Raw genomic sequence first — 24,231 nt, 5'->3', positions numbered from 1 at the left:
TAATGAAGAACGAAGGGAGATCTCCGAAAAGTAAAGAAAGTTTTGTTTGCAAAATACTGCAGTAAAACAAACCCTGTCCTTTCCTTGTGTTATCCCACTATGTGTTTGTGTACCCTTGTGTATTTATGTTCTTCCTGTCTTTATATGTTTATCTGATAAGACTTATGTTGCAGAATTTTTGTAATATTAAGCTACATTCACTATGATGAGGAGTACTGTTATCCTCAAATATAATTTGCATTAATAACATGTTATTTACTTTGTAAAGATGTTTACACATTATTTATTCTGTTTTGTTCTAATGCTCATGTGTGAAGTTGATGTTTCAAAAGTTATTCTGATCTTTTATGTATGTACTTATGTCGTAATTTTTGTAACACTGATGTATTTGCTATTTCGATTCTTTTGTAAAGCCTGTACTACTGCAAATGTTCTCTGTATTGTTATGTTATTTAAAGATGTATTTTGTACCTTTGTTATTGTATTTTCATGTTATAAAATTGTAATTGACACCAGTTCATCAAATTAAGTAACTTGTAAATTACATTCCACTCCACACCTTTCTGTTGGTCATTGTATATGGACAATATGTGAGAAGTAGGGACTGATAGTGTTTGCACGTGTGTTCATAATTCAGTAAGGGACTGGATAACAGCTTTTCTGGTTGTAAGGACATTTCAAAAACAATTTTTGTGAGTGCACAAGTGGTGGTTATGGACTTGCTATATTATCCGCAAGACTCTTCAATGGTGATTGTGCGCCTGCACAGTCAAACAGATGGCTGCTGGCCATCTCTCCAAGGACTACAGTGGGTCTACACCTTTGATGACCCACCAATACCATTATTTCTACAAGGACTGCAATGGGTCTGCACCTCTGGTGGCCCACCAATACCGTAATCTCTACCAGGACTACAGTGGGTCTGCTCTGTGATGACCTACCTACCGATAGTCTTCAACGTCGACTGACTCTGCTGTGGCCCATTACCTGTCTGTATGTCAAGAGTCAGCACTGTCTTTCGTTGGAAGGACAACACTACTTCTTCAAGACTGCTTAGAAATCCACTACTTCCAAGTGCAATTTCTTTTATTGCTCAGACTTTGAAAAAAACACTGCAATTTTACTATGATGAACGATCAGGACTGTCTTTATGGACTGTGAGAGAATTTTAGCTTTTGACCAACATTGTATCAATAAGTGTGTGCATTTGATATCTTTGTTATAGTAATTATGAAAAATTTTATCAAATCATTATTGGCCGCTGCCCAAAACAATCTGTAAAATTTTTTTGTGGGGAGCATGGGGGCTATGTAAGTAGGCTGTTTAGGTTTTCTTATTGGTAACGCTGCCGCCACGTAGCGCTCTGTTTGAAAATCACTGGCTGTGCCGTGTGCAGTCTGTGGCTGTTGGCATTGTTGTAATACTCGCCATTGTAGTGTTGAGCAGCGGCAGCTGGATGCTAACAGCGCGTAGCGTTGCGCAGTTGGAGGTGAGCCGCCAGCAGTGGTGGACGTGCGGAGAGAGATGGCGGAGTTTTGAAATTTGTAAGAATTGGTGTCATGAACTGCTATATATATTATGACTAGTGAGGTAAATACATTGTTTGTTCTCTATTAAAATCTTTCATTTGCTAACTATGCCTATCAGTAGTTAGTGCCTTCAGTAGTTTGAATCTTTTATTTAGCTGGCAGTAGTGGCGCTCGCTGTATTGCAGTAGCTTGAGTAACGAAGATTTTTGTGAGGTAAGTGATTTGTGAAAAGTATAGGTTATTGTTAGTCAGGGCCATTCTTTCGTAGGAATTTTTGAAAGTCAGATTGCGTTGCGCTAAAAATATTGTGTGTCAGCTTAAGCACAGTCGTGTATAAATTTTACAAAGGGGACGTTTCAGACACTACAGGTGTTAGGAATTCCAGAGACCACCTCCGGTGGCAAGTGGTTTACTGTTTGAGACGAGTTTAATAATTCTTAACTGCCCATTCACATGCATGCAAGCTGTCAATAACACATGACGAAGTTAAGACCTGTAGTGGGTATTTGTTCATTGACCTGGGCTGGGCGGAACCGAGCGTCCGCGACGTGTGTCGCGCAAGGCAGCTAGTGTGACGTCACAAGTTCGTTGCGGCGGGAGGGGGGGATGGGGGGGGGGGGGAGGGGGGGTGTACTGTGTCGAGCCGGAGCTTTTAGCAGTTGCCCAAGTCGCCTTCCAGCGCATGTGTCACTCGGCCATCTTTGGAAGGCACCTGTTTAAGCGGAAAACCATGCTAGATCCGGCAGTGATGGTTTTTCTGTTCCTGATAGAGATGACAGAGACAGCGGTAGCTTTGATAGCTCGAGTGTTTTTCTTCGAAGTGACGCGGTTTGAAAATCGAAAAGATTTCATTCGGCATGTAACTGTGTTTTTCCCTCTGTCTAACGCCTCAAATTGTTCTTTGAGGTACACTCCTGGAAATTGAAATAAGAACACCGTGAATTCATTGTTCCAGGAAGGGGAAACTTTATTGACACATTCCTGGGGTCAGATACATCACATGTTCACACTGACAGAATCACAGGCACATAGACACAGGCAACAGATCATGCACAATGTCGGCACTAGTACATGTATATCCACCTTTCGCAGCAATGCAGGCTGCTATTCTCCCATGGAGACGATCGTAGAGATGCTGGATGTATTCCTGTGGAATGGCTTGCCATGCCATTTCCACCTGGCGCCTCAGTTGGACCAGCGTTCGTGCTGGACGTGCAGACTGCGTGAGACGACGCTTCATCCAGTCCCAAACATGCTCAATGTGGGACAGATCCGGAGATCTTGCTGGCCAGGGTAGTTGATTTACACCTTCTAGAGCACGTTGGGTGGCACGGGATACATGCGGACGTGCATTGTCCTGTTGGAACAGCAAGTTCCCTTGCCGGTCTAGGAATGGTAGAACGATGGGTTCGATGACGGTTTAGATGTACCGTGCACTATTCAGTGTCCCCTCGACGATCACCAGAGGTGTACGGCCAGTGTAGGAGATCGCTCCCCACACCATGATGCCGGGTGTTGGCCCTTTGTGCCTCAGTCGTATGCAGTCCTGATTGTGGCGCTCACCTGCACGACGCCAAACACGCATACGACCATCATTGGCACCAAGGCAGAAGCGACTCTCATCGCTGAAGACGACACGTCTCCATTCGTCCCTCCATTCACGCCTGTCGCGACACCACTGGAGGCGGGCTGCACGATGTTGGGGCGTGAGCGGAAGACGGCCTAACGGTGTGCGGGACCGTAGCCCAGCTTCATAGAGACGGTTGCGAATGGTCCTCGCCGATACCCCAGGAGCAACAGTGTCCCTAATTTGCTGGGAAGTGGCGGTGCGGTCCCCTACGGCAATGCGTAGAATCCTACTCTCTTGGCGTGCATCCGTGCGTCGCTGCGGTCCGGTCCCAGGTCGACGGGCACGTGCACCTTCCGCCGACCACTGGCGACAACATCGATGTACTGTGGAGACCTCACGCCCCACGTGTTGAGCAATTAGGCGGTACGTCCACCCGGCCTTCCGCATGCCCAATACACGCCCTCGCTCAAAGTCCGTCAACTGCACATACGGTTCACGTCCACGCTGTTGCGGCATGCTAGTATCCCACGGCAAACTGGCTGACACTGACGGCGGCGGTGCACAAATGCTGCGCAGCTAGCGCCATTCGACGGCCAACACCGCGATTCCTGGTGTGTCCGCTGTGCCGTGCGTGTGATCATTGCTTGTACAGCCCTCTCGCAGTGTCCGGAGCAAGTATGGAGGGTCTGACACACCGGTGTCAATGTGTTCTTTTTTCCATTTCCAGGAGTGTATGTACACAATTCTCTCCAGACATTTGCTGTGGCAATGCGATCTTTCTACATGTATTTATTCTTGTCCCATCATTGGCGGCCAATTCCCATGGGTGACAATTTACATATGACATCCGCCATGAGGGGTCTGGCCGAAGCACGAATTACCAAACACATCAAGGAAGACAACGGAGGTGTTACAATGTAAGAGGTGGGTGACTTCTGCACCTTGAGCAATTAAGGGATAGGGAGAAGTCACCGAATAGGAAAAGGTTTGCCTCCTAGTCTTGCAGTATGAATGTAGAATTTTTAGTTCACTTCTAACTGCTACGGTCGCAAGTTCGAATCCTCTTTCGGGCATGGATGTGTGTGATGTCCTTAGGTTAGTTAGGTTTAAATAGTTCTAAGTTCTAGGAGACTGATGACCTCAAATGTTAAGTCCCATAGTGCTTACAGCCATTTCAACATTTTTGGTCCACTTCTGTACGTTGGTAGATACTATTTGGTTAGTGTGTATCAGCAGAAGTTGAATTTCTTAAAAGCTGCTGTCGTATAAATTACATTTAATTGTGATGCAGGCAGTGGCTGTGCTAGAGAATAGAACCCCGCTCAGTTCCTCGTAGTGGGGAATGGTACAGGCTCCATCCAGGTGTCTGCTAAACAGCTGGTGATAATTGTAATAGATATTGTAATAAGTAACAAGCAAAGCACTGTAACATCTTACTGTCATGAAAGTTTTTAATACAGCAACTATGTAGCTAGTTTGTGGAGTATCTTACTGTCTCTAGTCAAAAAACGAGTGGTGTTGTTAGTAATGAAGAATAAAAATAATGACTTACAGCAATTGAGTTTCCTGTAACAAAGTAATTAAGTCCTCTGCGTAGATTTCAACACCCATTTCTCCGCACATAATACACTGACAGAACAAAAATCGCAACACCAAGAAGGAGTTGCCCGACATAAATGAAAGTTGGTAGGCGTGTTTCTACGTCTGAAAGGTGACGCATATTCGATTTTCGTGTGAGTTAATAGTGCCACTAGTAGCGCCACTATGAGGATGCAAACCAAGTTTGCTGCAAAAGTCGTGAGAGTTACCTTTGAGATTGGACATGGTCGAGAATACCTTTAAGGCGACAAAGATGCGTGTTATCAACACCTCGGTGAGTTTGAAGAAGTCTACGAGAAGGTTCCTTCTGCGATGCTGCAGAAAGGCTTGGCTGGAATGAGGCCAGCGTACATTGGCGGCAGGTAGCGGTGCTCACGAGGATGTACGGTCCCAAGTAGACCGGGCTCGAGGCGGCCACGTGGCACTAAGGAGGGGGGAGGCTATCGTGTTCGGCGCATCGTAGTGCACCTGCAGCTGTAATTTGGGCAACAGCTGCCAATAGAGTGACACGAATAACTGCTAAAATATGTTACTTCAAGGAGAGCTGCAATCCAGATGCCCTGTACCGTGCGTTCCACTGACCCCAAACGACCGCTATTTGGGACTTCAGTAGTGTCAAGCGACTGCTCATTGGAGAGCAGGGTGACGGTCTGTTGTGTTTTTTGACGAAAGCTGGTTCTGACTCGGTGCCAGTGATGGCCACGTGTTGGTTAGAAGGAGACCAGTTGAGGGCTTCCTACAGAGAAGTCTGCATGCTGCGCATTGAACATACACCTGGAGTTATGGTCTGCGGTGCGGTTTCACGTGACAGCAGGAGCATCTCGTGGCTGTATCACGCACCCTGACTGCAAACTTGCACGTCAATCTGGTGATTCGACCGGTTTTCCTGCCATCCATGAACAGCATTGTAGGAGGTGTTTTTCAACAGGGTAACGCTCGCCCATTTACTGCTGTTGTAACTCAACATCCTCTACAGAGTGTTGACGTGTTGTGCTCGGATGCTCTGTGACCAGACGTGTAACCAGTCTAGCACATATGGGGTATTATCTGGTGACAACTCCAGCGTCATTCAAAAATAGCATTAACCGTCCCTGTACTGACAGACCGAGAGCAACAGTCACTGAACTCCATCCCCTAAACTGACATCCGGCTCCTGTGGTACACAATGCATGCATATTTGAATGTTTGCATTCACCTTTCTGATAGTTATACCAGTTATTAATGTACTAGTATTTGACATTTGCAATGACTTATTTCGCGCTTACTTTCACCTGTGATCTGGGTATGTTAATTACGTAAATATGTTACCTAGACAAATGTATTCCCGAAATTCATTACTCTACATCAGTCATCTTTTTATAATGAAAATTAATTGAAACCCTCATCTGCCGACAGGTGCTGTTGATATAAGTCGATGGGGACAGTTGAAAATGTGTTCCCTCACCAGGACTCGAACCCGGGACACAGATGAATAGCGTGACTGCAGGGAATTATCCCTTACACGCTTCCCGTGGGACCCATATTCCTAACTGTCCAGAATCTACATATGTAATGTCCGTAATAGATATTTTCCCATCCACTCAATACTCTCGCACACTAAGGTGAGATTCCCGTAAGTGTTAGGGCAACCTGTGCGCATTCGCACAGACGAAGGTCAATGGCTGGGTAGCCATTTAACTATATATGAAGACAGTAACTGTTCTCGAAAGAACAGATACCACTGAAGACCGATTGTGGAAAGTTGGGAATGTGGGTCTCGCGGGAAGCTGCAAGGGATAAGTCCCTGCAGTCGCGCTATTCATCTGTGTCCTCGGTGGCTCAGATGGATACAGCGGCTGCCATGTAAGCAGGAGATTCCGGGTTCGAGTTGTAACACCGGAAATGCATATCCTCCTATTTCCATCTATTGTACTATAAATTTTTTCCTTATTTTGTTACCTGAAGATATGATATTTCTGTGTCTTTATATATCGTAATTGTTTTACTATATATATATATATATATATATATATATATATATATATATATATATATATATATATATCGATGTATAATTGGTTTGTTTTGTAAATATTATTTGAATTTTTACGCTGGGTCTTGCCTAGGGAAAACTACGCTATACATCGATAGGTCGTGTGGAGAACCGAAGTGTTTAGGATCTTTGGTAGTGTTAACTCTGCCGCATGGAGCGCGGGCAGAGGAAGTCTGGCTGGAGTGGAGCGATGGAGCAGGTGTGTTGTGTTACGCTCCCGCGAGTTGCCGCGCTTTCGGGGTTTGGCAGCATGTAATTGCTCTCGACTTGCTCTGATAGTTTCTGACGAGGTTTCGCGGCCGGGAAGCATTAGCTGGCGCATATCAAGAGCCCGTTCCGCCTGCTTACAGTGTCGAGAAGAAGGCGCGCCAACATCCAGCTTCTGCAACAGCAACGGCCGACAATGAGTGACTGTCGTCACCTGCTCGACCGACGACTTCGAACCTTCAGTCAACCAACAAGGAAGACTGGAAGCACGTAAAGGTTTAGAACTGTACAGTAGACCACAGATCTTCAAACTGTTTCAAAATTACAGCAACGTAGCATGAACCTTTGTTGCTCATTGTCCCAATTGCATTACCAAGCAGGGTCCCTTCCTTTTCCGGAATGAACTCGAGTGTCGTTGAAATTCAAACGCTAGCATTAAAGGAATATCATTCCATTCCACTGCTTTAATTTCAAAGTTCAGTTAAAGTATTCATAGCTGGCTACAATATTTAGATTACACAAGCAGAAATTAAGAGTGCGAGTTTTGTTACCATATTTTAGCTTACCTGTGACTGCAGCTCAGCTTGGTACGTACTAAATTTTACTGTTGTTAATCGTTCAGAATAATTTAATTCAAGTTCAAAGTTAAATCTCTTATCTCTAAACTGCGTAGATTCAAGTAGCTTTTGAAATGATTGTTGAGGTAGCCCAAGACTAACCTTGTTGTATTGAATTTCGTAGTGCTTCAGAAACAAAGTTCGCTGTTAATTTCAATCACTAAATTAACTTTCAATTTTCCGGTTTTATTCATTCTTTTTCTAAATTAAGTCAGAGTGTAGCGAAATTTGTTGCTTCTGACAAACATTCAGTTTTCACACAGCACGTGTCGACCTTCAGTTGCCACGCCTTTAGTGCTAATTATATGTGCATTAATGTTTCAATTTCAGTTATTATAGTAGTTGTCCATACGACCGTAATTTTCCCAAATCTCAAATATCTAATTAACGCCAATTAATTGTTAACGTATCGACGGCACATTTACTTTCTTTATTAATTTACCCTTTTCTCAAAATTAATTTCCACCAATTTCATTTCCATTTTTCCTTTCATTTAGATGTAACCCTTTCCTCCCTCTTTACCGACAAATTAACTTCGGCGACGATTGCTTTTCCCAAATTTCCATTAGGTGCACGAGGTTTAATTTTTCACTGTCATTAAGGTCGATAAGTGAGGGGGAGGTTACAGAGTCCCGGTCGGGTCACACATTTTCAACTCTCCCCATCGAACTATATCAACAACACCTGTCGGCAACTGGGGGTTTCAATTAATTATCATTGATTCTAGAGAAGCTGCACAGTCATCAATGGTATCTGTTCTTTCGAGAACAATTAAGGTCTTCATATATAGTCATCTTTTTGATGTTGCAATTGTTTTTCATCAGTATATAAAGAACAGAACTCGCCCGACAACTGGTCGCCGTCCGGCTCTCCCCGTTTCGTTTGAAGACCGTCACTGCCCCACAGGAAGCCACCACAGCACAGGCAGACACGGCAGCTGTGCCGGCATCTGGAGTGGCGAGGTAAAGACACGGAGACATGAGGTCGCCAGGCTGCCGCTGTTGTCCGGCCATTCGCTGCAGCGTGCGGGCTATCGACAAACCGCGCGATTCTCCTTTTAGTGGAGAATGTAGCGTGTGGAAATAAGGAATAGAAGGAAAACGCTCGAGTCGGCCACGAATTGCACGCGGGGAAGAATACAAGATATGTAACAAAATGTTTACCGTACTAAATTCACGACATGCTCCGCTGAGAATAAGAAATTGGAGAAATACAAGAATTACCAAGTCGGACACGAACTGCCTACAGTGGAGGAAACGTCCCCGTAACTAAAAGTGCCAGGCAGTACTCCGAGTCTGATGTAATATCCGTTACTCAGTGACGAGTACACACGGTGTGTAACAGCGTTATCTGGCACTAGCGGGAGCGACGCAGCGCCCGAGGGCCGAAGCGGTAACACGGGGTAGGAGCTGAAAAGTGAGAACAGTGCAAAGTGTTTGGCGGCGTGCCGTGGGCAGCGCGGCGGCCGGCGCTGGCTGCGGCGGGCGGGGGCGGCCACTGACCGTGCAGTCGACGGCGGCGGCGGCGGCGGAGGCGGCGGTGGCGGAGGCGGGGGCGCCCAGGCGCCAGTAGCGCCGGAAGCGCAGCCTCCGCGTCAGCACCGACAGCATGCCTGCAACACGGGGACGTACACCGCAGTAAATACTGAGTCGGCACAGACAGCAGGCGTGTCCAGGGACGTCAGAAATATCTGTATCTAAATCTCGATCTCCCTGTACATGGATTCCCTACAAATCACATTTAACTGCCTGCAAGAGGGCGCATCGAATCACCTTGAAACGGTACAGTAGTTTTCGCTCCATAAGCAGCAGGTTTCGCTGCTCGCTCCTTCCCATAAATACAAACTTTGTTGCACGACGCGGCCGGGCGCGTGTGCTCAAATGGTTCAAATGGCTCTGAGCACAATGGCACTTAACTTCTGAGATCATCAATCCCCTAGAACTTAGAACTGCTTAAACCTAACTAACCTAAGGATATCACACACATCCATGCACGAGGCAGTATTCCAACCTGCGACCGTAGCGGTCGCGCGGTTCCAGACTGTAGCGCCTAGAACCGCGACAGCCACTCCAGCCGGCTGCCACGGGTGCAAAAGAACCCATATCGACGGGTGGAAAGAAATGTGTCAGGCTTCGTAATACATATTTATATGTGACGTGTATTATGCATTTCTTGTACGTGAATGTGAATCTGCACATGAACTTTCCTAATCCTCCTCACACCTTTCCATAAAGCGTGGCCAAATCTTAGTTGGGAAGTAGTTCTGTAGTATAATACTGCCAACCTTACTACTGGGTAGAGGATCAGAGAGACAGCACAGGCAGGGTAAAGCCAAAGCCGTTCCCGTGTCACAAAATTGGGGGTGGAGACATTGGTTACGGCCAAGTGGTTCGACCATCCCCTCCACCGGGGCCCAGGAAGGCCTTCGGGTGCCCGCGATATTCTGGGAGTGTTACAAAAGACGGGTAAGCGAGCAGACGTGCCCTCAGTGCGCTTGTCTCGATGTTCACGCATGGAAGAGAGGTATTTGAATATTTGAACTAATTCTTTTATTTCCAGCTTCGGATTGTGTAAGGAAATGAATGTTCTCGTTTAATTTCGGAAATTTGAACCCTCTGTGTTAATGCATCTGGTCCCCAGTTTGCCCGTTATCTTCCTCACATTGTGTATGTCCTAAGTAAAATATTGGGAGACTTTGGTGGTATACAGTTGGCCAACGCAATTCCGTCTTGCCCATAGAAAGGTGCGTACAGATTAGTATATAATATACCCGAGTTGTAAAATTGTAATATCTCTAAATTGGAACAATTGCTACAATCGCTGTAAAGTCGAGTGATAATGTTTAAAATAAATAGGTAATCAATTGTCATCAATCTTTAACATACCATAAAAATCACAAAGGCTTCAAGTTAAAGGAATTCATTTAAAATAAAAGACATAGAATGCAGGGACCCACACATCACCGTGTGAGCCCTCCAGCCCCTTGCCTAGCATCGTACAGAAAGAGCACGCTCTCTAGGTAGCATTCTCAAGCTCCTCTCCCCAGTTATCCGTTGCGCAATTTTCATTCAGGGCAATTTTCATCTGGCGTCCCTAGACAAGGAGGTTGGACGGTAATCTTTCAACTTTCACAAAAATTCTCTATTATTCCACACACGAACAGCGCGAGCAAAGAAACGACCACTCTATATCTTCCCTCTCCATGTAGGTCGACGTCAACAAAATATATTCGCATTCGGAGGACGAAGTTGGTGATTGAAATTTCGTGATAAGACCGCCCCGAAACGAGAAATGCCTTTGCTTTAATGATGTGTACCCCAAAACCTGTATCATGTCCGTGACAGTCTCTCCGTCCGCAGCTCGTGGTCTTGCGGTAGCGTTCTTGCTTCCCGTTCCCGGGTTCGATTCCCGGCGGGGTCAGGGATTTTCTCTGCCTCGTGATGACTGGGTGTTGTGTGATGTCCTTAGGTTAGTTAGATTAAAGTAGTTCTAAGTTCTTGGGGGCTGATGACTATAGCTGTTAAGTCCCATAGTGCTCAGAGCCATCTGAACCATTTTTGAACAATCTCTCCCCCATTTCTCGATAATGCAAAATGTACTGCCCTTCTTTGAACTTTCTCGATGTTCTCCGTCGATCCTATCTCGTGAGGATCCCACATGACGTAGCAGTACATAAAAACAGGACGGACAAGCGTAGTGTAGGCGGTCTCTTTACTAGATCTATTGCATCTTCTAAGTGTTCTGCCAATAAATCGCAATCTTTGCTTCGCCTTCCCCACAACATTTTCTAGGTTTTTTTTTCAGTTTAACTTGTTCATAATTGTAATTCCTAGGGATTTAGTTGAATTAACGGTCTTTAGATTTGGCTGATTGATCGTGTAACCGTAGTTTAACAGATTTCTCTTATCACTCGTGTGTATGAGCTCACACTTTTCATTATTTAGAGTCAGTTGCCAATTTTCGGTCCACACTAATATCTTTTCTATATCGTTTTCCAATTTGTTTTGATCGTCTGATGACTTTACTAGGCGCTAAATGACAGCGTCATCTGCAAACAACCTGAGACCGCTGCTCAGACTGCTTCCTAAATCGTTTGTATACTGTAGATGAGGAACTACAGAGAGCTTTTAACACCATCTTAGGGAACGCCAGAAATCACTTCTGTTTTACTCGATGACTTTTCGTTAATTACTAGAACTATGACCTCTCTGACAGGAAATCACGAATCAAATCGCATAACTGAGACGATATTCCGTAAGTACGCAATTTGAGTATAAGCCGCTTGTGAAGTACAGTGTCAAAAGCCTTCTGGAAATCTAGAAATACGGAATCAATTTGAAATCCCTAGTCAACTGCATTCAACACGTCATCTGAGTAAAGGGCTAGTTGCGTTTCACAAGAACGATGTTTTCTAAATCCGTGTTGACTGTGCGTCAGAGACTGTTCTCTTCGAGGTAATTCATAATGTTAGATGACAACGTATGTTCGAAAATTCTGCTGTATATCGATGTTAACGATATGGGCCTGTAATTTAGTGGATTCCTCCTATTGCGTGCAACTTTCCAGTCTTTGGGTACGGATCTTTTGCTGAGTGAGCGATTATATTGTAAGTAGGCTGTTTACGTTTTCTTATTGGTAACGCCGCTTAGCGCTCGCTATGAAAAATCACTGGCTGTGCTGTGCGCAGTCTGTGTTTAGTTTGCATTGTTGTCTGCTATTGTAGTGTTGAGCAGCGGCAGCTGGATGCTAACAGCTCGTAGCGTTGCGCAGTTGGAGGTGAGCCGCCAGCAGTGGTGGACGTGGGGAGAGAGATGGCGGAGTTCTGAAATTTGTAAGAAAAAAAATGGTTCAAATGGCTCTGAGCACTATGGGACTCAACTGCTGTGGTCATTAGTCCCCTAGAACTTAGAACTACTTAAACCTAACTAACCTAAGGACATCACACACATCCATGCCCGAAGCAGGATTCGAACCTGCGACCGTAGCAGTCGCACGGTTCCGGACTGCGCGCCTAGAACCGCGAGACCACCGCGGCCGGCAGAAATTTGTAAGAATTGGTGTCATGAACTGATATATATATTATGAGTATTAAGGTAAATACATTGTTTGTTCTGTATTAAAATCTTTCATTTGCCAACTGTGCCTATCAATAGTTAGTGAATCCGTAGTTTGAATCTTTTAGTTAGCTGGCAGTAGTGGCGCTCTCTGTATTGCAGTAGTTCGAGTAACGAAGATTTTTGGTGAGGTAAGTGATTCGTGAAAGGTATAGTTTAATGTTAGTCAGGGCCATTCTTTCGTAGGGATTTTTAAAAGTCAGATTGCGTTGCGCTAAAAATATTGTGTTTCAGTTTAAGCACAGTCGTGTATAAATTTTTCACAGGGGACGTTTCATAATATGTGATTTTTAAGTATGGAGCTATTGCATCAGCATACTCTGAAAGAGACCTAATTGGTACACAGTCTGGGCCGGAAGACTTGTTTTTGTTAAGTGAGTTAAGTTGCTTCACTACTGCGAGGATATCTACTTCTCAGTTACTGACGTTGGTATTTGTTCTTTTTTCGAATTCTGGAAAGCTTGTAATGGTATTCCAGGGTATAAGTCATGAGGAGAAATTTTTTTTAAGAATAAATTCGATACGTTGCGCCGTTTCGAAGTTCATTATAGGGGAAGTCAAATAAAAACCGAGCAGTAGTCACAAGGGGACCATGAAATGGTTCCATTCAAAAGTAATCACCACAGGTGTTAAGACATTCATTACGCTTGGAGACGAGGCGAACAATTCCTGTTTCGTACTTCTACAACCACATCTACATCTATACTCCCGAGCCACTTTATGGTGTGTGGCGGTGGGTATTTCCTGTACCACTGTCACTTCACCCCTTTCCTGTTCCAGTCGCAAACACTTCGCAGGAAGAACGATTGCCGGTAAGCTTCCGTGTTGGTTCGAATCTCCCTGATTTTATTTTCATGGTTATTTCACGAGATATAGTAAGAGGAAGCAATATATTCGTTGACTCTTCTAGGAACGCTCGGAACTTTAACAGCAAGCCACACTGCAATGCTGAACGCCTCTCTTGCACAGTTTGCCACTGGAGTTGGTTGGTCACCTCTGTGGCGCTTTAGTGAAACTAGATGACTCTTTAACGAAATGGACCGCTCTTCTTTGGGTCTCCTCTATTTCCTCTATCTGTATACCATGCTGACGAGCAATATTCAAGTATTTTTCGAAGGAGTGTTTTGTAAGATACTTCCTTTGTTGATAGATTACATTTGCTGAGGACTCTTCCAATGGGTCTCAGTGTGGCATTTGCCTAACTCGCGACTAATTTTATGTGGTCGTCCCATTTCAAATCGCTCGGCACGCGTCGACTGAAGCGTGGACGGGAGTTTGGAATGAGTAGGGAGGCGTGCTAGGGTAGGGCTTGCACTTGCTCCAAGCCACTGTGCACGGATGGTGTAGTGTTCAGCGCATCTGCCCAGTGAGTAGGAGACACAGGTTCGAACACCGGCCTTACTACAAATTTTCATTCACCGCTTCAGTCTGTACACAGGGTGTTACAAAGAGGTACGGCCAAACTTTCATTCCTTTCATTCCTCACACACAAAGAAAGAAAATATATTATATGGACATGTGTCCGGAAACGCTTACTTTCCATGTTAAGGCTCATTTTATTACTTGTCTTCAAATCACATTAATCATGGAATGGAAACACACAGCAACAGAACGTACCAGCGTGACTTCAAACACTTTGTTACAGGAAATGTTCAAAATGTCCTCGGTTAGCGAGGATACATGCATCCACCCTCCGTCGCATGGAATCCCTGATGCGCTGATGCAGCCCTGGAGAATGGCGTATTGTATCACAGCCGTCCACAATACGAGTACGAAGAGTTTCTACATGTGGTACTGGGGTTGAGTAGACAAGAGCTTTCAAATGCCCCCATAAATGAAAGTCAAGAGGGTTGAGGTCAAGAGAGTATGGAGGCCATGGAATTGGTCCGCCTCTACCAATCCATCTGTCACCGGATCTGTTGTTGAGAAGCGTACGAACACTTCGACTGAAATGTGCAGGAGCTCCATCGTGCATGAACCACATGTTGTGTCGTACTTGTAAACGCACATGTTCTAGCAGCACAGGTTGAGTATCCCGTATGAAATCATGATAACGTGCTCCATTTAGCGTAGGTGGAACAACATGGGGCCCAATCAAGACATCACCAGCAATGCCTGCTCAAACGTTCACAGAAAATCTGTGTTGATGACGTGATTGCACAATAGTGTGCAGATTCTCGTCAGCCCACACATGTTGATTGTGAAAATTTACAATTTGATCACGTTGGAATGAAGCCTCATCCCCCAAAGAGAACATCTGCACTGAAATGGATGAACCATTCGCAGAAGTGTACCCGTGGAGGCCAATCAGCTGCTGATAGTGCCTGCACACGATGTACATGGTACGGAAACAACTGGTTCTCCCGTAGCACGCTCCATACAGTGACGTGGTCAACGTTACCTTGTACAGCAGCAACTTCTCTGACGCTGACATTAGGGGTATCGTCAACTGCACGAAGAACTGCCTCGTCCATTGCAGGTGTCCTCGTCGTTCTAGGTCTTCCCCAGTCGCAAGTCATAGGCTGGAATGTTCCGTGCTCCCTAAGACGCCGATCAATTGCTTCGAACGTCTTCCTGTCGGGACACCTTCGTTCTGGAAATTTGTCTCGATACAAACGTACCGCGCCACGGCTATTGCCCCGTGCTAATCCATACATCAAATGGGCATCTGCCAACTCCGTATTTGTAAACATTGAACTGACTGCAAAACCACGTTCGTGATGAACACTAACCTGTTGATGCTACGTACTCATGTGCTTGATGCTAGTACTGTAGAGCAAAGAGTCGCATGCCAACACAAGCGCCGAAGTCAACATTACCTTCCCTCAATTTGGCTAACTGGCGGTGAATCGAGGAAGTACAGTACATACTGACGAAACTAAAATGAGCTCTAACATGGAAATTAAGCGTTTCCGGACACATGTCCACATAACATCTTTTCTTTATTTGTGTGTGAGGAATGTTTCCTGAAAGTTTGGCCGTACCGTTCTGTAACACGCTGTATACAGCCATAGCAAAAGCCATCCTTCATTAAGATTAAGGAGGCAGTTGACCCCCATGGCTACCTGCAGAAGCGATGGCTAAACAAGGTAGAGGAGGACTGAACTCAAAGTCGAGGATACTCTCACCTATGCGGCAAGCAAATGGATACTTCATAACGCAAGGCACTTGCTAGAAAATAAGAAATACAACACCATAGATGATTGTAAAATGTCATACCTCAAATATGTTAAGGTTGTGTATCATTGCGTAGACAAAATTTCACAATTTATTATGTGCCCGTAAACTACCGACGTGAACAGATTATTTTATTTCTAGTTCCATGTAACTAATTCCACTGACAGACAGCGCGTACTGTTTCAGATGTTGTTGCAGTATTCAGTAGAGCAGATAACCTAACTTAAATTGTTCGTACGAAAGAACCGTGAAGAAATGAAAGGATCTACTGGGATGATAGACTTGTCTCGCATGGCATACATTTTGCACCTGTCTCTTTTCCTCTATGCGTGCTAGAAGAAAGGTCGCTATGATACGTTTTATTTGCGCCTCGGGAGTGATACGCGATTCTCCCTCGTGAAATTCATTTGCGCGATTTACGTCCGTCTGTTTAGTCAAAGGTAAATGGGATGTTTAACAGCGAGGCGGCTTTTTTGAAGTTCCAAATGAATGCTGGCATTTTATTTAACGTTGCGTCAGACAAAAAGCGAAATCTCTGATTTCCAGGCATGCACGCATATTTCCTGATAATCGCATTATTTGTGACCGACCGCGGTGGGGCAGGGGGACACTGTACCGAATAAACAAACGGCCGTGCAAAGCAAAACAACGCCAAAAAGGGAAAAACGGCAGGGATTGTTTTTGCCGGAAAACCGCGAATTGAATCCTGTTTTTGTAGAATACGTGTTTTTTTTGTATTGTGATCAGTATACGATCCATGTGGTTGCATTTGCATTATTATTCTTTTTTTTTCACTGGAAAAAATAAAATTAATGACGGAAGAACACAAAGTAGCATTCAGGAAGGCGTAGTGATGCACAACTGGTTGTTCAGTAAACTTTAATGATAAGGTCAGCCGGCAGCAAACACCGAAAGATTACCAAGATATACACTTGGAAAGGTTGTTATCTACTGTGCACGCCGATAGCCTGTTTGTCTTCATATTGATTCCATACTTTCGTAAAGTAACAGAAAGTTCAGCATTCGTGAGGCTTTACAAGAGAAATATTCTTTTGAAAGTGAAGGAGGGACATCAGGGTGGCTTCAGGAATAGTAAAGCTGATTTAAACAGTTATGCCTTTACATTTTGTCACGGAACGATGATTTATAATTATTAAAAAGGGTGCTTTCTTCATCTACGAGCTAGGTAAGCTGATTTGCTGAGGTAAGAGAGCCTGATGTATAGAGACGAACGTACGTATGTCCGTTCATAAATGAATACTTTTTTTGCTGCAGCACTATTATACATCTTCCAGACGCCCATGGCTTTCTACATCAAAGGCATATTCATGACTTTCTTAGATTAACATACATTTCTGTTTCTGTGTGTGTTACTTACAGATTTCAAAGAAGTCACTACCCAATATTTACAGAAATAAAAATATTACTCAATTACTTTTTGCTTGTCCTGACAATACCTGTGGCTTTTTTTCTCAGTGACCATAGGTAAAGAGACGTACGTCCACTTCATTTAAGAAAATTCGACACATCTTCACCTCGAAATTTGTGTTTTCTTGTTTTCCACACTTTGTTTCGCTTTTACCGTATGTAGTGAAACACTTTACTGGTACTCTGGCAATTACTTCTGATTGAAAACACAAGAACTGTGTTGCTTTTTTTTGTTCTTGTACTGACAACACTTTTGTACGCAAACAAGGCCACACATCCCAAATAAACAAACGGTTGTTTCCCAAAAACTTGCGACACTTTTGTCCGACAATGAGTGGCTTGGCCTAGACCTTTGATGTAGAACTCTACATTTTCGCTGTCCAGCAAACAATACACCTCGTAAATCAAAGTATCGTTATAATGGAAATACTTACCACGAAAACACGTAATGGTGTCTACGTCGTAGGAGAGAGTCAATGGGTGCCTTGTCAGATAAATACGGGGTATGAAAGAAAATCTAACAGCGCAAAGAAGCAGCATGTGCAACTGTCCTTTTCAGAATGAATTCTGCAGAGCTTTCGTGGAGCAGAAGCCACCCCTTGGCAATATTCCGACATCAGTTCGCCTTTACAGCCTCCTGTAAAGTCTTGAGTATATTTAGATAAAATTCTCATGTGACAGTTTTCCCTTCACGAACACAGTCTCTCAAATCACACCAAGGAAGTTCCAAACACGACTCTCAGCAGGAACGTGCCCGGTGATGGTTCGTTCTTCGTCTCTTTAGGCGGTAGTGAATCCGCATGTTTCATCTGTTTACTTCGATCCTCTGTTTCCAAGTTGTAGCGACACAAAGCACTCATCTGTTTCACCCCAACCTTATGCAAGGCAGTAAACGGTTGAAATTTTCTAAATTCCTGGGCGAAGCTATCTCGCTTACATTACGGCAGTGTCGACACGAGACGGGTGTGAAAAATAACATTCCACTACCGAGAGTGGTTCAGGGGAAAACACAACATGAGCACTTCGGGCGAGCCAGACAGCGGACCTCAGCTAAAATGTTGTGAGGCGGAGCAGCTGGACGTCATTAAGTCAGTTTTGTTACGTGACGAAAGAAACGCTATTGCTAGTGCAACAACGCGTGCCAAGAGCTTTTACGAGCGAGTCTATACTACAAAAAAATCTCGTTTAGGAAGTAGGACAGAGTGAGAACTGATGATACGTTCGTAATAACAAGACCTATGCGGTCGTGACAAGTGATGTCGGGTAAACATTAGCCACCACTTCGCTCCATAAACACCCCACAATTTTAGCTCGTAAGGTAGTCGGTCAGACGGGTCGGTGCCGTGCATATCGTTCGCATTCAATTCCCTCACTACAGTAAAGCGACATCTGGCACAAGTCTTTTGTAGATTTCCCGCACTACTGAGCAATGGCGGCCGCTACTGGGAGGGTTGGCTACTTCGTTACAGTCAACAGTGGCAGAGTTCAACGGCACAGTCTGCCGATGTCGCAGATGGGTGGGCCAGTGAGTGTTTCCAGTTGGGTCAGAATACCAGCGTTCCTGATACTTCGGAGGACTGACCAGGGCCTGCGTGAATGGCCGGCTAAGATCGTTGTACTAGACGGCTAGGTGCGACAAACCCACTAAAGAGACAGTCTATGTTACAATTGTCCGTCCTCTGCTGGAATATTGCTGCGCGGTGTGGGATCCTTACCAGGTAGGATCGAGGGAGGACATCGAAAAAGTGCAAAGAAGGGCAGCTCGGTTCGTGTCATCGCGCAATGTGGGTGAGAGTGTCACTGATATGATACGCGAGTTGGGGTGGCACTCACTGCAACAAAGGCGGTTTTCTTTGTGGCGAAGTCTATTTACGAAATTTCAATCACCAAGTTTCTCTTCCTAATGTGAAAAAAATTTGTTGACATCCACCTACGTAGGGAGGAATGAACATCATAATAAAATAAGAGAAATCAGAGCTCGAACGGAAAGATTTAGGTGTTCCTTTTTCCCACACGCCATTCGATAGTGGAATGGTAGAGAAGTAGTGTGAAAATAGTTCGATGAACCCTCTGCCAGGCACTTAAGTGTGAATTGCAGAGTGACCATGTAGATGTATATGTAAGACTAAAAACTTTTATTTATAGTCATAGTTCCTGATCCTGCTGAGTAAATAACAAGTGGGAACTTTTTGTTTCAGTGAGTACAAAGAGTAATGTGGACTAGCAGACTGGAAATTATGGGTAGTATGTTCTCCATCGCTTTCTGGCTGACTCAAAAAGAAGTTTTCAGGCTCTTGGAAACGGCAAAGGTACGTGTAAAGCACCCAAAGACAACTCAAGTGTTTTTACATAACGACACGACCAAATTACCGACCGTTTTATAACTTACCTGCCGCATCACATATGGTTTTAATCGGCTGGGAAAATGAACTGTGAAAGTGATCAGTATAGAACAGGAAAGTTGGTAGGCACTAACAGGATACTGAAGTGAACTATCGCGAAATCAGTGCTAGAACAGTGTTAAGATTAGCTCATGAGTGTGGAAACTAAATTGTAAATGTTAGCCACAGTAACCTTGAACGCGACGGAACAAGATGAGAATATGACACTCCAACGCGGCTGCCACCGGCGCTGAGGTGAGACGATGGTGCGCCATCACGGAGATGCGTGGACCTGCACGTTGCCTGCACGCCACTGCACGTCCTCACCGGCGGCCTCACCCCATGGAGTTACCGCAGTAGGCGATCCCACCGTCATCCTCACTCCCTCAGCTGCTGCTGCTGCCTGTATTACGTCTAGTGCTCCGCATCACGTTTGCTGGTACACCACTCGTGCAATGACCGTCGAGGTCAAGCAGTTAAGTCAAGAATATTCGAAGTATTTGTTAGTTGCTACTAACAGGTTATTAAAGTGGAATCTACATCTACATATATGCTCCGCTGACTACCAAGCGGTGTGTGGCGGAATGCACAATTTGCGCCAAAGTCGTATTTGCCCCTCTCTGTTCCACTCGGGGATCGCGTAAGGGAAAAACGGTTGTCTGAACGCCTCGGTACGAGCTCTTATTTCCCTTATCTCTGAATCGTGATCATTGCGCGATTTGAAAGTTGGTGGTAATAATAGATGGTCTACACCCTCGGCGAAGATCCGATTTCGGAATTTAGTGAGCAGCCCCTTCCGTTTAGCGCGTCGTCTATCTGCAAGTGTGTGGTGTGCGTACTGTAAGACCTTCGGTACACGCACCATCAGATTATTTGACTTGTCGCTCTAACGAAGTAGGCGACTGTCAGCAATATGTCTCGTGGTCTTATCGTGGCGTGTTTATCTTCTGCCGTTAGGTCAGACGATAGAAATGCCACTTGCACGCTGGCCGCGGTGGTCTAGCGGTTCTAGGCGCGCAGTTCGGAACCGCGCGACTGCTACGGTCGCAGGTTTGAATCCTGCCTCAGGCATGGATGTGTGTGATGTCCTTCGGTTAGTTAGGTTTAAGTAGTTCTACGTTCTAGGGGATTGATGACCACAGTAGTTAAGTCCCATAGTACTCAGAGCCACTTGAACCATTTTTTGAGCCACTTGCACGCTTAGAGTAGCATATTGACCGTGGCCAACTTTAAACAGAACATTAATTTTCACACACATTTATTAAAATAATAAAAAGCATAGATATTACGTAACTTGATTCTGGATGCGGTTTACGATTGACAATCTGAAGTTCCTTTGGTCTTGGTACGTTAATCTTATTCTCACATATCTCTGATACTTGACAAAGTGTCTATACATTTCTTTTCATGGCTATGTACAGGAATATGATAATCTTATTAGGCGCAGACTGAAATTTGACTGCAGACTAATGGCAGACTGACTAATCGAAGGTCTGTACACTCGTTATAATGTATCACTGCGGAGTGTGATCCGCGAGGAGAAAAGGTTCTAGGTTAGCAGCAATCTCATTGGCTGCGTTACATATCAATACGCGGATAGGCCGAAGCAGAGTTAGGTCCGTCTCTAAGGCAGCGCCATCTCGTACTGCGGAGTCGGACGAGCACTGCGCCTGCGCTGTTGTGCTTAGCAGGGCGCGCTCTAGTGGGAAAGTTGTGTACGAGCTGACTACGCGGAACTATGTACACAACAAAGTGTGTTCCACTTCACACCTTCTATGAGATTTGCAACGCTCTCGCGGTGACTAAATGTACCAGCCACGAATCGTGCCAGTTTTCCTGTGTCTATGTGCCTGTGGTTCTGTCAGTGTGATCATGTGATGTATCTGACCCCAGGAAAGTGTCAATAAAGTTTCCCCTTCCTGGGACAATGAATTCACGGTGTTCTTATTTCAATTTCCAGGAGTGTACTACTGTACAGCATGTTGCAGTTGACGCCACTTTCATCGGATGCCGTCAATTTGCACGTTTTGATCCAGACAAAAATCTTCACCCGTTAGAGTTCCGGAATGATTTTAGAGATCTACCACATGCGTGATCAGAAAGGGAGAAAATTTCCTTCATAAGAAGTCATTTGTCAGGAGGTGCTTTGCGATGGTCAGGTGACGTAATGATTAGTTGCAAAACTCTTTCTGAACTTAAAACAGCATTTCTTAGTGAATATTGGTCACTCGACAAACAGGACAATGTTTTGAGGGAATTCTGAAGTGCCAAAAGTTTACTCCAGGTCGTGAATCAGTTAAAGAATCCTCTAGAAAGTGAGTTTGAAGGCTGTCACAAATGACAGAAAAGATGAGACCGGAAATGATTATTCTGGGACTAGAAGGTAAGCTGCCTCGGTATTGGCAGAAAACAGATAAAGAGGACAGGTTCATTGAGTATCTGGAACCGCCGTAAAGAGTAGCTATTGTTGAGGAGCAGGTGCAGAATAATAAAAGGTCTACATCTACATCTACATGGATACTCTGCAAATCTCATTTAAGTGCTTGGCGAAGGCTTTATCGAACCACCTTCTCAGTTCTCTCTTATTCCAATATCGTACAGCGCGCGGAAAGAACGAACTCCTATATCTTTCCGCACGAGCTGTTATTTTCCTTATTTTATAATGGTGATCGTTTCTCCCTATGTAGGTTGTTGTTAACAAACTATTTTCGCATTCGGAAGATAAAGTTGGTAACTGGAATATCGTGAGAAGATTCCTCCGAAACGAAAACCGTCTTTGTTTTAATGACGTCCATTCCAAATCATGTATCATTTCAGCGATAGTACAAAACGTGTTGCCGTTCTTTGAACTTTTTCGACGTACTCCGTCACTGCTATCTGATAAGCATCTCACATCGTGCCGCAGTATTCTAAAAGAGGACGGACAACCGTAGAGTAGAGTAGAGTAGATCTGTTACATTTTCTAAATGTTGTGCCAAAAAACACAGTCTTTCGTTAGCCTTCGCCCCAACATTTTATATTTGTTCCTTAAGTTGTTCGTAATTGAAATTCCTAGGCATTTAGTTGAATTCATGGCCTTTATATTCAACTGATTTACCGTGTAAACGAAGTTTAACGGATTCCTTTTAGCAGTTATGTGGATGACCTCCTCTAACGGTCATATAAACAACCGAAATAACGACAATGGGAACGTGAATGTTAGAAGTGTAGAAATGGTAGAGAAAGAGGAGGTGACCAGCTACCATGCTTTGGCAATAATTATTATGACGAAGGCAGAAATATAAGTAATATACCGTCAAGACAAGAGGGAGAGCAGAATGCTACCAGATCTGGTTCTGAATCGAATGAAAACAATAGGTCGCATGTGGGAAACTAAGTTCACCTGAGAGGACACTGCCGGCCGGTGTGGCCGTGCGGTTCTAGGCGCTTCAGTCAGGAACCGCGTGACCGCTACGGTCGCAGGCTCGAATCCTTCCTCGGGCATGAATGTGTGTGATGTCCTTAGGTTAGTTAGGTTTACGTAGTTCCAAGTTCTAGGGGACTGATGACCACAGATGTTAAGTCCCGTAGTGCTCAGAGCCATTTGAACCATTTTGTAAGGAAACTGGCGCTCACTAGGCGGAAACAGTAACTCAGCAAAGGTAGATGTAAGGCACCCACAGACAACTGAAGTATCTTTGCATAACGGCACAACCAAAGTATCGTCCGTGTGATAATTTACTCGCCGCTCCACGAGGAGTGAACCGCTTGAAAAGGACCATAGAGATGGTTCCGACAGTCGCCTCTTGCACTTCCATGGCGATTAAATGAACATTTGTTAGAAATAAAACACTGTGGCATTATTTTTTATTTTTCCACACTGTCATAATAAAATATGCATCCATCCAAAAGTAAGACAAAAAGAGAATAGGCGATAGAATAACAGTAAAAAGGCAAGTTGTCGACATGTGAAAAAACTGTAAAAAGGCAAGGTATCGATATTTGAAAATAAAACTGTCTGTCAGTTGTCAAACAGTGGAAGTTTGTTGAGGGAAAAAGCTCCTTTCTGTTAATCACTCTCGTTTGTCCGGCCTCACAAAGCACACGCAGATATGAGTAACTGGAAAATCCTGTACTATATAATAATTTGGCATGTTTTTTCAGAAGTGTCTACCGTTAATATAATCACCTGCAGATTCTCCGTATAAGGATTTTTACGCTGTGTATTTTAGAGGCGGTGCGCCACGGAGGGATAATAAACATTGTCCGGAAGCAGTTAGAGCAACCGCAGATCACATCTTGCTGTTTGAGCATTGTATTTCGAAAAGAACCACCATCTTTAAATAAAAAGTTTTGCTACCAGTATGGAAAGTTGAAACTGAAGTAAGGCTTTTCACGATCAGTCTACTTCTCGATCGAGGGGTGCGTTCGTCAGCTTGATACACTCACCAACCAGTCAGCGACAGCGATTTCATTTTTCCTAAGGAATTTCACATTGGTACTCAAAGAGATAATTAATGTTTTCAGATGTCTGGATGTAAATACAGTACGTCTTTTGCGCCGCAAGGTCTCAGGCGCCTTGCCACGGTTGGCCCGGC

General features: G+C 44.5%; 1 protein-coding gene across 1 annotated transcript in view; it reads right to left on the bottom strand.

Annotated features, from left to right (window-relative positions):
- The window catches only part of LOC126272170 (protein naked cuticle homolog 2-like), a 1,268,099-nt gene that overhangs the window by 1,210,418 nt on the left and 33,450 nt on the right, over nt 1-24,231 (bottom strand). The window contains exon 2 of the mRNA XM_049974811.1: nt 9,057-9,166. Coding sequence (XP_049830768.1) covers nt 9,057-9,164 — 108 coding nt within the window. The 5' untranslated portion in view covers nt 9,165-9,166. The remainder of the gene's footprint in view (nt 1-9,056; nt 9,167-24,231) is intronic.

This window comes from Schistocerca gregaria, chromosome 5, assembly GCF_023897955.1.
Source record: "Schistocerca gregaria isolate iqSchGreg1 chromosome 5, iqSchGreg1.2, whole genome shotgun sequence".
Lineage (NCBI taxonomy): Eukaryota > Metazoa > Arthropoda > Insecta > Orthoptera > Acrididae > Schistocerca > Schistocerca gregaria.
This window is presented reverse-complemented; position numbering and strand designations above follow the sequence as displayed.